The 13,036-nt window shown below is 44.4% G+C and overlaps 1 protein-coding gene across 1 annotated transcript in view; it reads left to right on the forward strand.

Moving 5' to 3' along the window:
* TFAP2D (transcription factor AP-2 delta) overlaps positions 1-13,036 on the forward strand; it is an 88,714-nt gene that overhangs the window by 61,161 nt on the left and 14,517 nt on the right. Inside the window, exon 6 of the mRNA XM_033939481.1 lies at positions 8,125-8,266. Within this exon, the coding sequence (XP_033795372.1) occupies positions 8,125-8,266 (142 nt within the window). The remainder of the gene's footprint in view (positions 1-8,124; positions 8,267-13,036) is intronic.

The following is a 13,036-nucleotide window of genomic DNA, read 5'->3' on the forward strand; positions in this document are numbered from 1 at the left end:
CTATGGGATCCTTTTATTAAGGTGCGCTAACCGATTTATTGCGCGCTAAATACTAAGGCATCCATTATATCCTATGGGCATCTTAGCATTTAGCGCATACTAAATCGGCTAGCGCACCTTAATAAAAGGACTCTTATATCGCCTTTTATTACATAAGGTCTTGATAAGTAAGGGAAACCCTGTTGATTCTTACATGGTTATTGAAAACTGAGGAGAAAGGATCAATGTTTATATAATTGAATTTCATTTGGACTTGACAATGTATTTCCCTGGTATTGTCCAGGTCTTCTTGAATGTAAGCCACACTTAACCTGTGTAAGGACATAGCAGATTAAAAGAATTGCAATAATATAACATAATGACATAACATTGATAATCTGCAGATTCTTCTCTCAGTTGGCTGATGCTCCATTATTGACTTAGTCAGTGGTATACCTACCATATGTGACACCCGGGGCCCATCATTTTTTGCCCCCCCCCCCCATCTGTACAAAAAACATGATTTTTAGTAACAAGCCACACGTCACACACGAGTACCTAGGAAAAGGCAGCATCTTACATATTGCAGTGAGCAGTACATCAATATACCCATTGTAAAACTAAACAAGACAGACCAGTACAGATCAATCCTACACCATCAATCCTAACACACAGAACACAGAAAACACCTTCGCCTAGTATGGAATATGTCATCACAAACTAACCCCTCCCCCTTTTACAAAACTGTAGTGTGGATTTTAGCCACGGTGGTAACAGCTCTGACGCTCTTAGAATTCTGAGCATCAGAGTTGCTACACCATGGCTGGCGCTAAAAAATGCTCCACAGTTTTGTAAAAAGGGGGATAAAATAGAAATACATAGACAAAGGTTAAATTGAACCAGCAAGAAGCTGGACTCTGCATAAAATGCAACACCACAGAAACAGCGACACATGTCTCCTAAAGCAATAAATAAATAGAAAATTTTTGATCTACCTTTGTCTTCTCTGGTTTCTGCTTTCCTCATCTTCTTGTTACTCTCTTCCTTCCGTCCACTGTCTGCCGTATCTCTGCCCCTCCCTATATGGCATCTTCTCTCCTTCTATGCCCCTTCCAGAAACTGTATGCCTCCCCCTTCCAACTCTCCTTTCACCCCCATTGGTCTGGCATCTCTCTCCTCTCCTTCCCTCTCCTACACCTCTCTTCAGCAATCCCTTTCTTCCCTCATTTTCCTTTTCAATTTATTTTCTACATCCATCTAGATTACATTCTTACTACCCTCTCATCAATTTCCTTTTTTACTGTCTACCTACAGCTCGCCACCTCTTTCCCTCACCCCTTCAGTATTTCCCTAACTCAAACCTTTTCCCCCATCATCTGCCCTCTTCTCTCTCCTCTCTTCCATCATCTGCCCTCTTCTCTCTCCCCTTTCTCCCCACTTCTATCATCTGCCCCCTTCTCTCAATCTCTCCATCCACCACAGGCCCATCTTTCTCCCTTCCTCACCTTTCTGATTTTGGCAACAAGATCTGCAACCAACACCCCCTACCCCCTGCGATGACACTTAAGATTGGCAACAGGCCTCCTTCTACCCCCGGAATCAATAGAACTTCAGATCGGCAATGCGGTGCTCAGTCAAAAGTGGAAACAGGAAGCTGAGTCAGAGGGAAGCTTTTGACGTGAGCACTAGAGAATGGCACAGGGAAAAAATCTGTCCCAGTCACTGCACTGTCCCCTTCACCATCCCCGCAGCATCCATACAAGCCTCAGCACTGCAATATTTAGCTTATTCCTTCCTTATAAATCAAAGTTCTGGCTGCTGAACTGGAGAAAGAGATGTTCAGCTGGCAGGGCTTTGTTTATAAATTTTTATCAACACAATTAATATACTACTTTATCCTGAAGCAAAAAAAAAAAAAAGAAAAAGAAATAGAATTTTTTTCTACCTTTGTTGTCTGGTTTCTTCTTTCCTCATGTTCTCATTCAATTTCTTCCATCCACTGTCTCTCTTCTCTCTGCGTCTTCCATTTGCTCTGTTACCGTGCCTCTCCCTTTCTCCCCCCTTTCAAATTGATCTGGCACCCTATTTCTTCCCTCAGCTCCCCCCATAGTCTGGCATCTCTGTCTTCTTCTCTGCCAGCGTCTTCTCCCCACTCTCTCTTCCTCATTTCCCTTCAGTGTCTTCTCCCCACTCTCTCTTCCCCATTTCCCTTCAGCGTCTTCTCCCCACTCTCTCTTCCCCTTTTCCCTTCAGCATCTTCTCCCCACTTTCTCTTCCCCATGTCCTTTCAGCGTCCTTCTCCCCCCCAGTCTTCCCCATGTCTGTCTGAGTCAGTCCCTGATTTACGCCAGATTCTTTCATGTTTCCGGACTTCTCGTTTTATGGTCAGGAGGTCCGCGTCAAACCAACTGTTTGAAGGGCGAAGAGTTTTTGAGCGAAGTTTAAGAGGGGCAGTGGTGTTAAGAATCTGGTCGCTAAATTTTTCCCAATTTAGGTGGAAGTTGGGGTCTGCGTCGGAGTCGGAGATGGGAGTGTAGTGTGACCAGAAGTCTGCTGGATTAAGATGTTCTCTTGTCCAGATGGATTGCTTTGTATGGATGGGGTTAGGCTTTTTGTCAGGTTGTTTTTTGTGCCAGGCAAGTTCAAAATTGCACAGGAGGTGGTCAGACCAGGGGGTATTTGACCAGGTTTGGTCTAAGAGATTTATATTGGGGGTGGTGTTGGTATTGGAGAGAAAGGTGATGAGGTCGAGGTGGTGGCCTTTGTTATGGGTTGTGGTTTGGGGGGGATTGGAGAAGCCTAGTGTCGTGAGGAAGGAGAGAAGGTCTGCGACATTTGGGTTCTCTTTCTGTTCTAGGTGCAGGTTGATGTCTCCTGCTAAGAGATTGTAGGTACCTGCTGAGGAGTTTGCAAGAAGGTGTTCGTAGAAATCATCTTTTGCTTGATTCCATTTATTAGGGGGTATATAGAATAGCGTGACGATTAGGTTATCTATACAGTCTGTTTTGGAAATTTTGCAGGTGAGGATTTCTAGGTCCTTGGTTGATTTTAGAGTCTAGGACATGGAAGTGAAGGTGATTATGGAGAATGATAGCGAGGCCACCTCCTCTTTTTGAGTTTCTTGAGAGAGTGATAATTTTGTAGTGTGGAGGGAGAATGTCCCCTATGATGGGGTCCTGGTCGGAAATGAGCCATGTTTCGGTTAGGAGGACAATGTCTAAGCAAGTTTCTTCCAGCCAGTCTTTGATGAGCTGGGCCTTATTTCTAACTGAGCGGATGTTCAGGTAGGCACAAGGAAGAATGGATTGTTGTGGGGGGCAGGAGGGTATCGTACGTTGCAGATATTTTAGAGATCGTTTTCTTTTAGGAGTTGGTCTAGGAGGGTGGCGGGTGGTATTGATCACAGGAATTGGGAAAGGACCTGCTTCTGTGCAATCGTGTATAAGTCGATGAGGGCGGAGGAGTTTGTCAGGACCGGGGATGCTAGTCCAAGTGGTGTAGGTTGAAATAGGTTCAAATGCTAGAACATTTGTAATCAAGCCTCTTGTGCTGAGTAAATAGAGGAGGAGAAAGGCGGGAAGGTTGTGGGTGATGCTGGTCATGTTGGAAATGTTGGCCTGGTCAGGAGGGGGGAGAAGATTCAGAGGGGGGGGCAATCTGGGAGGCTAGTGTGAAGGGGAGACTAAAACTGGGTTCGCAAGGAGGGAGATTGAGGGGTGTTGGGGGAAGATAGAAAGAAAAAATCTGTGAACTTGAGAGAAGATGATCAGGTCAGGGAGGCCGCAAGTGAGAGTCAAGGAATATAGTACGTGGCCCTTAAGAGGGCTGGGAAGGCAGGCCGGTGCCGAAGTGGCTGCTGGGGGCGGGGCAAACCGCCGAACGCGACGCTCCTCCGGTGCAGTGAAGGGGGACGACTCGATCTCCCTTCCCCTTCACTGTGCTGGGGCAGGAAAAGGCCCGGTCTGCAGAGCCCTTAAGAGGGCTGGGAAGGCAGGCCGGTGCCGAAGTGACTGCTGGGGGCGGGGCAAACCGCCGAATGCGACGCTCCTCCGGTGCAGTGAAGGGGGACGACTCGATCTCCCTTCCCCTTCACTGTGCTGGGGCAGGAAAAGGCCCGGTCTGCAGAGCCCTTAAGAGGGCTGGGAAGGCAGGCCGGTGCCAAAGTGGCTGCTGGGGGCGGGGCAAACCGCCGAACGCGACGCTCCTCCGGTGCAGTGAAGGGGGACGACTCGATCTCCCTTCCCCTTCACTGTGCTGGGGCAGGAAAAGGCCCGGTCTGCAGAGCCCTTAAGAGGGCTGGGAAGGCAGGCTGGTGCCGAAGTGGCTGCTGGGGGCGGGGCAAACCGCCGAACGCGACGCTCCTCCGGTGCAGTGAAGGGGGACGACTCGATCTCCCTTCCCCTTCACTGTGCTGGGGCAGGAAAAGGCCCGGTCTGCAGAGCCCTTAAGAGGGCTGGGAAGACAGGCCGGTGCCGAACTTTAGTTATTAGTAACTAGATCTCATTGCATAAAATGGGAGTTGTGCTAAAATAGGTTTACCAGATGTCCAGATTTACCCAGACATGTCCTCTTTTTAGAGGACATGTCCGGGCATCTGGATGGCTTTTCAAAGCCCGGCACTTTGGGCATGATCTTCCACTGAGGTCTTCTCTGCATACCTCTGTGCAGTTCACATTGACATTCTATGATGTTGTTTACTCCGTGCCCTTCTCCCTACCATAGCTTGACTCTGGGGCAGGGGTTCTCGGAGAGGTCAGTCTACTCCTGCTAGGATGTAAGGCACTGACATGTTGGTCATTATCACATACTGTGCACTTAATGGCTACCTTACTGTCTTTAGACAAGCACTTAGTTGAAGAGCAACACTTATAGCAGATTCTATATTTTCTTAGCAGTTCCTTTTGTTCTATGAAAGTCTTCTCCTTGAACCCTCAACATTTCAGAAGAGGATGTGGTTTCTTATGTATTGAACATTGTCTTTCTGAGTCCTCTATGTTTTCTATAGTAGGAGGATGGTCTGTTGGTTGAGCTGATGTGGGTAGCACGTCCATCTTGTGCACTGCTACAGATTTTCTAGCAGAGTTGCCATACCTCTTGACTGGTTTCACATTCTGGAAGTAGCCTACCTTCCCTTGATCATGAGTATCATTCCTAAAACTGGGATTGTTTCTTCTTTTTGCAGTTTTCTAATAAACTCAGTGAATACTATGAATGGAGGGAATCTCCCTTGATTATCTTCCTTATATTGCATACCTAGAGCTAACCATTTCTCATTGATATTATATGGTAGCTTTCATGTGAACTTCTTTATGATATAGTATGTGTCTAGGTAGCTCAGGACTGGAATACTTGGATTGGCTTTGAGTGCTTCCAGTTTTTGGAAGAGGTCTCCCAAATCCAGCAGCTTGTCATGATCTTTGCTGGCGAGTTTTGGAAAGTTATCTATTCTCTTCACAAATGCTTACTGGATGGCTTCTGGGTTGCCATACGGCTGCTCAAGCCTCTTCCATATCTCCTTCAGGCCCCGAGCATTATCATGCTGGAATGCATCTTTCAGTCATTTTATCTTTTCTGATGATTCAGGTCCCAACCATCTTATCATTAAATTCATTTCTTGCCTGGAAGTTGGCTTTATGATTGATATGGCATTTTGAAAGTCAGCTTTCTACCCACAGTACCTCTCTGGGTGGTCATTGAATTGGATGAGTCCCATATTCACTATTTTCTTCATGCTATGTATATTGCTAGCTCTTCTCTTGCTGAGATCCCTACAGTTCTGGTGGTAGGAAACTGTGGCTGACTACTTACTGCCATCTGCCCATAGACAGGTACAGAGTAAGGCGTGCCAGATGCCTATTGCTTAATCACAGTGTACTGTATGGGATGTGGTGGCTCAGCCTTCATTGGAGCCAAGTTCCTGTATGGCGCCAGAGTCTTTGCTTGAGATGAAGCGTTCTTCTCGGGGAGCCTTTCTGGAGTGAGTGCTAGTGGCAGTGCGTATGGACCACTGTAATGGTGCTGTATCTCTGTGGTATGTTCTACCATAAGCTTGCTTCTCGTAGGTGATCTTGACTCCGCTGCTGAGGAATGTGCCTTCCCTTCATCATGTTACTCCAAGTCAGACTGTGATTGTTTGCTGTCTTGCTCTGAGGCATAGGCCTTCATGTATTCTAACGTATTCCCATTTGATATGGCTAAGCTGACTCTCCCCGCCATCAGCCCATGTGGCTTCCTCCAGCACCTTAAGCTGTGCCTCAGTGGCAGCCACTTCTTTCTGTTGCAGTAGCAACTTCAAGGCAATATCTAGCTCTGGTTTTTCTGTTGCTGCTTCTACTGCTGCCTTTTATTGCTGTTCTTCTAGTTTTAACTTCTGTGTCTCTATAGCAGCTTCTTTCTGGCTATAATTTTTTTTGTTTTTTCAGCTTCTGCCTCCATTCTCAATTTAACAAACATGGAGACTGTGTAGTATCTTGTTGATTGGCCTGAGTGTTCTGTTTTGTGTGCTCTATATGTTCTACTGGTTCTGGAGCTCCTCATGGAGTATTTAGAACTGCCTGTATATTGGGATTCAGTGTCTTTATCTGGGGCCTCTGACTGCTCTATCTCTTTAAGAGTATCCTTTACTATGCCCTTCCATACTGGGTCTGTGGCCCTTTGGTTTTAAGACTGGGCCTTATTATCTTGAGTACCGGGGAGGGGCCTAAGGCCTGATTGTCCCAGGCACCTAAAGCCCTGCCTATGGGTAGGGCCACGGGCACATGGGCCAACCTAAAATTCCGGTTGGCCCATGTGCCTATGGCCCCACCCATAGGGGAGTTTCTGGCAGGAAGGATTAGGTACCCTTCTACATTACATTACATTACATTAGTGATTTCTATTCCACTTGTGCCTTGCGGTTCTAAGCAGATTACAAATAAGAAGATATCTGGACATTACCCAGAGAATTATATAACAGTGATTCATGTACATTCCAAGATACAGTTGATCCCATGGAATTACATAGTAAAGATTCGAGTACTTACAGGGTACAGTGAAGATTAACAGTATTTTCGGGTAACAGAAGAAGATTACCTAACATTGAAGGAGGAAGTTTATTAGATACATGTGGTAGAAGCTTATATAGGAATCTGGATATTTTTTAGTAGTTATGGTTTGAGGGATTGACTTATGTGTTATTCACGGGGGAGTAGGCATGTATGAGTGGGAGGAGATTAGTAAGTAAGGACGTGTTTTTTGAATAGAACTGTTTTGATTTCTTTTCGAAACACTTTGATGTCTGTTGTTTTGCTCATCAGTTTGGTGATGGTGGGGTCAATTTTCACTGCCTGTGTCGCTAGTAGGCTGTCGTAAAGTTTCTTCCATCGGGTACCATTATGAGGAGGGAAGGTGAATAGGTTCTGAGTTCTCCTTGATCTGGGTAAGCGGTAGCGGTATAGGCGGTTATTTAGGTAGCTGGGGGCAGTACCATGGGTTACTGCCCCCAGCTACCTAAATAACCGCCTATACCGCTACCGCTACTTACTGGTTTTATTTGGGGGTGTTCCAGCAGGAGGGATTGGGCATCCCTCCTGCAGCAGTCATCAAGGGAGGTGGGGGGGTCTCAGCAAGAGGGATTGGGCACCCTCCTGGTGGTGATCTTCAGGGGCAGATGGGAGGTGTTTTGGGCAGGAGAGATTAGGCATCCCTCCTGCCACATTCGTTCAGGGGGGAATGGCGGCTGCAGCCGCGACTGCTAAACTTATCACGGCAGGGAGATCCCTTACCATGATAAGCTTAGTGGCCGCATCTACTTACAATGTAGGCCAGCATTTTGGCCTACATTGTAAGCGTCTCCTGCTCTACTAGGGGGACACATACAGCTGCCTAGGTTCACCTAAGGTGACTTCCGGGGCAAACCATGCCTATGGCTAGCCTTAGGCGAGCTTAGACGGGCCTCCCTAGGCTCCCTGAATCACCTCCAATGTATGCGGCCTGCCTCGGGAGCTATTTTTTCTAAAAATATGTGTCCCGATTGGCTAGTTAAACAGTGGTAGGATGCCTACCGCTGCCTACAATTGGGACGCAGTTTGCAGAATACGTACAGAATAATTTTATTTGTTAAGGCAATCTATGAATAATAACTGTTACTATTGTATCTGACTGCAGGAGAAGCACTACATTTGGCAAGAGATTTTGGCTACACCTGTGAAACAGAGTTTCCGGCCAAGGCAGTTGGCGAGCACCTTGCAAGACAACACATGGAACAGAAAGAACAGACAGCAAGGAAAAAAATGATCCTAGCAACAAAGTAAGCAGAAGTTGTTTAAACTACTTTGATCCTCTTTAGTTCCAGAAATGTGCAAATAGGATACCGAAATGAGGCTTCCAAAATTTCAACAAGCAACTCACCAAATGAAAATTGGAAAGAAGAGCTATAGATTCATGAAATCTATAGATGCATTTAATTTCAATCTGGAAGGTGAAGAGAAAGCAAAAAGCAAGTTATTATAAGTATTTTAAAAAGTCAGCAACAAACGGCTTAAAGTCTTTCAGGTGTTGATCTTCTGATCTGAAAATTCCATCTACACTTGAACACATTTGAGTTTTAGACTCTTAAAGAAGGCATCTTTATGCTCAAACACTGGCCATGTTGAGTCAGTTGTATCATTTAGAACACAGTTCTTCAACCGCCGGTCCGCGGACCGGTGCCGGTCCGCTGAAAATTCCTGCCGGTCCGCGCAGGGCCGGCGAGATGGACGCTGTTAAATTTCCTGCCCTGGTGGTGTTCGGGGAAATCTTCTGTTCCTCCCAGCCTCGGGCAATCAAGACAGGCTGCTGACGTTGGGCATTCCCTCTGAGTCTTGCCTATGCGGAAACAGGAAGTTGAAACAAAATAGGCGGGACTCAGAGAGGGAAGGTCCCGACGTCAGCAGCCTGTCTTGATCGCGGCCCCTGCCGAGTCGCCGAAGAGGGCCGCGGGGAAGCGGCAAGTAGAAGGGAGATGGTCAGCGTGCGCGGTGGGGGGCAGCGTGTGGATTGGGGCCATCAGCAGCGTCTGTGCTGAGAGTCTGCCCACGTGCAGGATGCGGCGGATAGGGGCCTCCGGCTCGTCTTGGGCGGCAGGGCCTGCGATGCAAAGCTGTTTTTGCCGGCTTGGGAGGGGGGGTCGCGAATGTGCAGGGACCCTTCAACAGTGGCTGTCTCCTCTCCTAGCAGTTTTGTACTTACCAGGGCAGTGATTCACTTTGGCAACTTCCCCTTCCTCAGAGGCAGCAACGACCCAAGGCTGCCTAAGGAAATCACTGCTGCAGGCAAGTACTGAGAGCTGCTGGAAGGAGAGGAAGCCACTGTTGGAGGCTGGGAAGCTGATGGATAAAGGGAGAGCTACTACTGGACCTGGAGGGAGGTAGAAGGAGAGATGCTGCTGGGAGGGGAAGAGGGAAAGGGATGGGAAGAGAGCTACTGTTGGATAGGAGGGAAGGGAGAAGGTAAAAAGGAAGGAAACAGCTGGCAGGGAGATTAGAGGAGGGAAAGGGGAGAGACAAGAATGAGAAAGTAGAGAGAGATTGATGCTGGAAAGGGGGTCAGCAGAGAAATGAGAGAGGGATAAATATGCTAGATCTGGTGTAGGAGAGATAAAAATGAAGAAAGCAGTGAAGCTGGAATGAATGATGTAAAAAGGAGAGAGGAGGCACAGGCTGGATGGAAAGGAGAAAGGGGCATCGAAAAAAGTCAGATACATATGGAAGGAGGAGAGGCCAGACAGTGGATGGAACGGGCAGACGCTGGAAGGAAGAGTGGAAAGAAGATGAAAGCAGAGACCACAAAAGGTAGAAAAAAATAATTGTATTTCTATTTTGTCATTACAATATATCAGATTTGAAATATATATCCTGCTAGAGACATAACTGGGGACTGCAAAGCCTAACACTATTCCTATCATGTGTGACTGCAGTATTCTGTTATGATATTTCTGTGTAGCATTCTGTAATAATTGGCTTGTTCAGTTTTCTTGATAGTAGAGGGGATATATGTGAAGGGGAGGGGAGACAGGGGTTTTGTTGGTCCTTGCTCTGAATATTTATATTTATAAAATGACAATTGTACAGAATATTGTTTTTTTATACTTTAATAAAATACGTTCAATATAAAATCATAACTGAGGCTTGTGCAGATGGGATCAGATGGTTTGCGGGGACCGAGCTTGCGGAGACGGGGCGAAAATTTGTTTTTTATTTTGGTCTTAGTAGTTTGCCGGTCCACAAAATAATTATTTTATTTCTGCCGGTCCACGGGTGTAAAAAGGTTGAAGAACACTGATTTAGAACAGTGATTCCCAACCCTGTCCTGGAGGAACACCAGGCCAATCGGGTTTTCAGGCTAGCCCTAATGAATATGCATGAGAGAGATTTGCATATGATGGAAGTGATAGGCATGCAAATTTGCTTCATGCATATTCATTAGGGCTAGCCTGAAAACCCAATTGGCCTGGTGTTCCTCCAGGACAGGGTTGGGAACCACTGATTTAGAATATAAATAAAGATCCTGTGGAAATATCTCCTTGATAATAATAAATTTTATTCTTGTAAACCACCCTGCCATAAGTTCTGAGCGGTTCATATAAAGAGGACTGTACAATTAGTGAAGCATACAAGCTAATATCAGAGAATACATCAAACTTAATAAGTAATCAAACAATTTTGTCTTTAGGGCTCTTTTTACGAAGCCGCGTTAGGGCTTTAACGCACGGACTAGCGCATGCTACATTGCTGCGCACGCTAGACCTTAATACCATCATTGAGCTGGTGTTAGTTCTAGAAGCACAGTGTGTGGTGTAGCGTGCGGTAATTTCCTGTATGCGCTAAAAACACTAGCGCACCTTAGTAAAAGGAGCCCTTAGGGCTCCTTTTACAAAAGTGCACAAGGGTTTTTAGTGCACGTAAAAAATTACTGCGCTATAGCACATGGTAGCCAAAAATCTACCAAAAGAAGGCGGTAGTGGCTAGCGTGCTTGGGAATTTAACACGCGTAATAGCGCATGTTAAAGCCCTAGCGCGCCTTTCTAAAAGGAGCCCTTAGTGTCTTCCTAAAAGAGTGATAAGATTGAGCATGGAAAATAAGAGGACTCAACCAAGAATTAATTTTTCCTGCCTGGAAAGCAAATGTCCTTTCAAAGAATCTCTTAAATCGAACAGCTTTTAAAGATGGATACATTAACATATTTGTATTTCGGGTATTCCTTTTGGAATTATACAATTCAAACTGAGAGGAGAGATAATCTGGAGCCAACCCAAATAGTGCTTTGAAACAAATACAGCCAAATTTAAACAAGATTCTTGCCTCAAAAGGTAGCCAATGAAGCCGATGATAGAAAGGTCTCACATGGTCAAACTTTTTCAGCCAGAAAATCAGATGAACTGCTGTGTTTTGTATTATGCACAATCTATTACAGATCTTTTTTTGAGACCCCACAGAAATGATGTTACAATAATCAAGATCAGACAAAATTGAGTCCTGAACTACTATCTCTACTTCTTTCATTCTTGTGTAAACCACTTTGGTTTGTCTAGTATCCCTGCTTTTTAATCTGTTTTTATGTAAATTTTATATTGTACAACGCTTAGAAACCTGATTAAGTTTCAAGTTTATTTATTATTTGATTAATCGCCTATTCCAAATTCTAAGCGATGTACAAATTGGTAAAATAAATTGTCTAAAATATACATAAAATAGACCATATAATTAATAAGGGGATAAGTCACAAAATAAACTAATTAAGATAAGACAAGAATACAATAGGACAGGTGGGATAGAAATACAATCTTAGATAGGAAAGAATCAACAATTAAAGGTAAAACACAACAGAAATCGAAGGACAAATAAATAGGTAAAATAAAAGTAGACAAAAGAGCAATTAACGAAAGAGCAAATTAACATTTCAATTAAGTATTGAACGCATCTTTAAAAAGAAAGCTCTTAAGTTGGCTCTTAAATTTTTCCAAATTCTTCTCCTCTCTTAAGTATAGCGGGAGTGAATTCCAGGTCTGAGGCGCCGTAACAGTAAAAATAAATTGCCTTCGAGTATTGATAATTTTGAGAGTGGGGATGATTAAGCAGTTTAAAATCTTTTTTATAAACTTGAAACTATTTTAATCACTTAGAGATCCTTTTCTGATCCTCTTTTGGATATTACTAATTTTTTTCACCAGCAGGAAATATGGTGTGCTGAAAAATGGTGAGTGTTCATTCATTTGGCAACCATCATATGATATTCCTTGGGACTCTCCTGACTTTCCAGTCATACTTAGTATCTTTATGACTTCTTGGGTTCTGTTCTGCTAGTGGTACAGAACCATTTGCTCTCCGTTGTGGATGATATTTTTGTTCTCATTCCTTTCCACAGTAATTTAGATCAGACCTTACTTGCAGTTATTTCATTGTATTGACAAGATCAATGCCTGGGTGCTTTCTCATCTTCTAAAACTGAATACAAGTATAAGGTTCTCTATTCCATTAACAAAGATTGAATCTAGGATTAACAAGCGGTTTCAAGTCCTGCAAAATACAGTGGCTTGATTGATTTTTTTTAATTCAATAGTATGACAAGGTCACTCCACTAACAGCTCTACTAGCTTCCTCTTGAAGCCTGTTTGTTTTAAACTGGCCTGCTTTGTGTTCAAAACCTTACGTGGTCTTTTTCTAATTTGTTTTACAAAACTTATTTCCATGTTGTGCTCTGCTTATAGCTTTCAGATGGCTGTTTGTTGCTATGTTTCCCTTTGACAAAGGGTGTACATTTTAAGAAAACTTGGATGGTACATTTTATATTTCAGTAGCCCAAATCTGGAATGGATTACTTCTTTCTGTAAAGCAATAGTCGTCTTATTTTCTATTTTGGAAGCATTTGAAGATTTTTGTTTGTTTTACAACTATCTAAAGCCCCTTTTACAAAACCGCAATAGACTTTTCTTTATCGCTGTTAATCCCCCATCCCCCTTTTATGAAGCTGCTTTAGGCTTTTATATTTACGGCTGACGCTCTTAAAATTCCTATGAGCGTCGGAGCTAATATCTCTACG

The sequence above is a fragment of the Geotrypetes seraphini genome, chromosome 3 (assembly GCF_902459505.1).
Source record: "Geotrypetes seraphini chromosome 3, aGeoSer1.1, whole genome shotgun sequence".
NCBI classification, from domain to species: domain Eukaryota; kingdom Metazoa; phylum Chordata; class Amphibia; order Gymnophiona; family Dermophiidae; genus Geotrypetes; species Geotrypetes seraphini.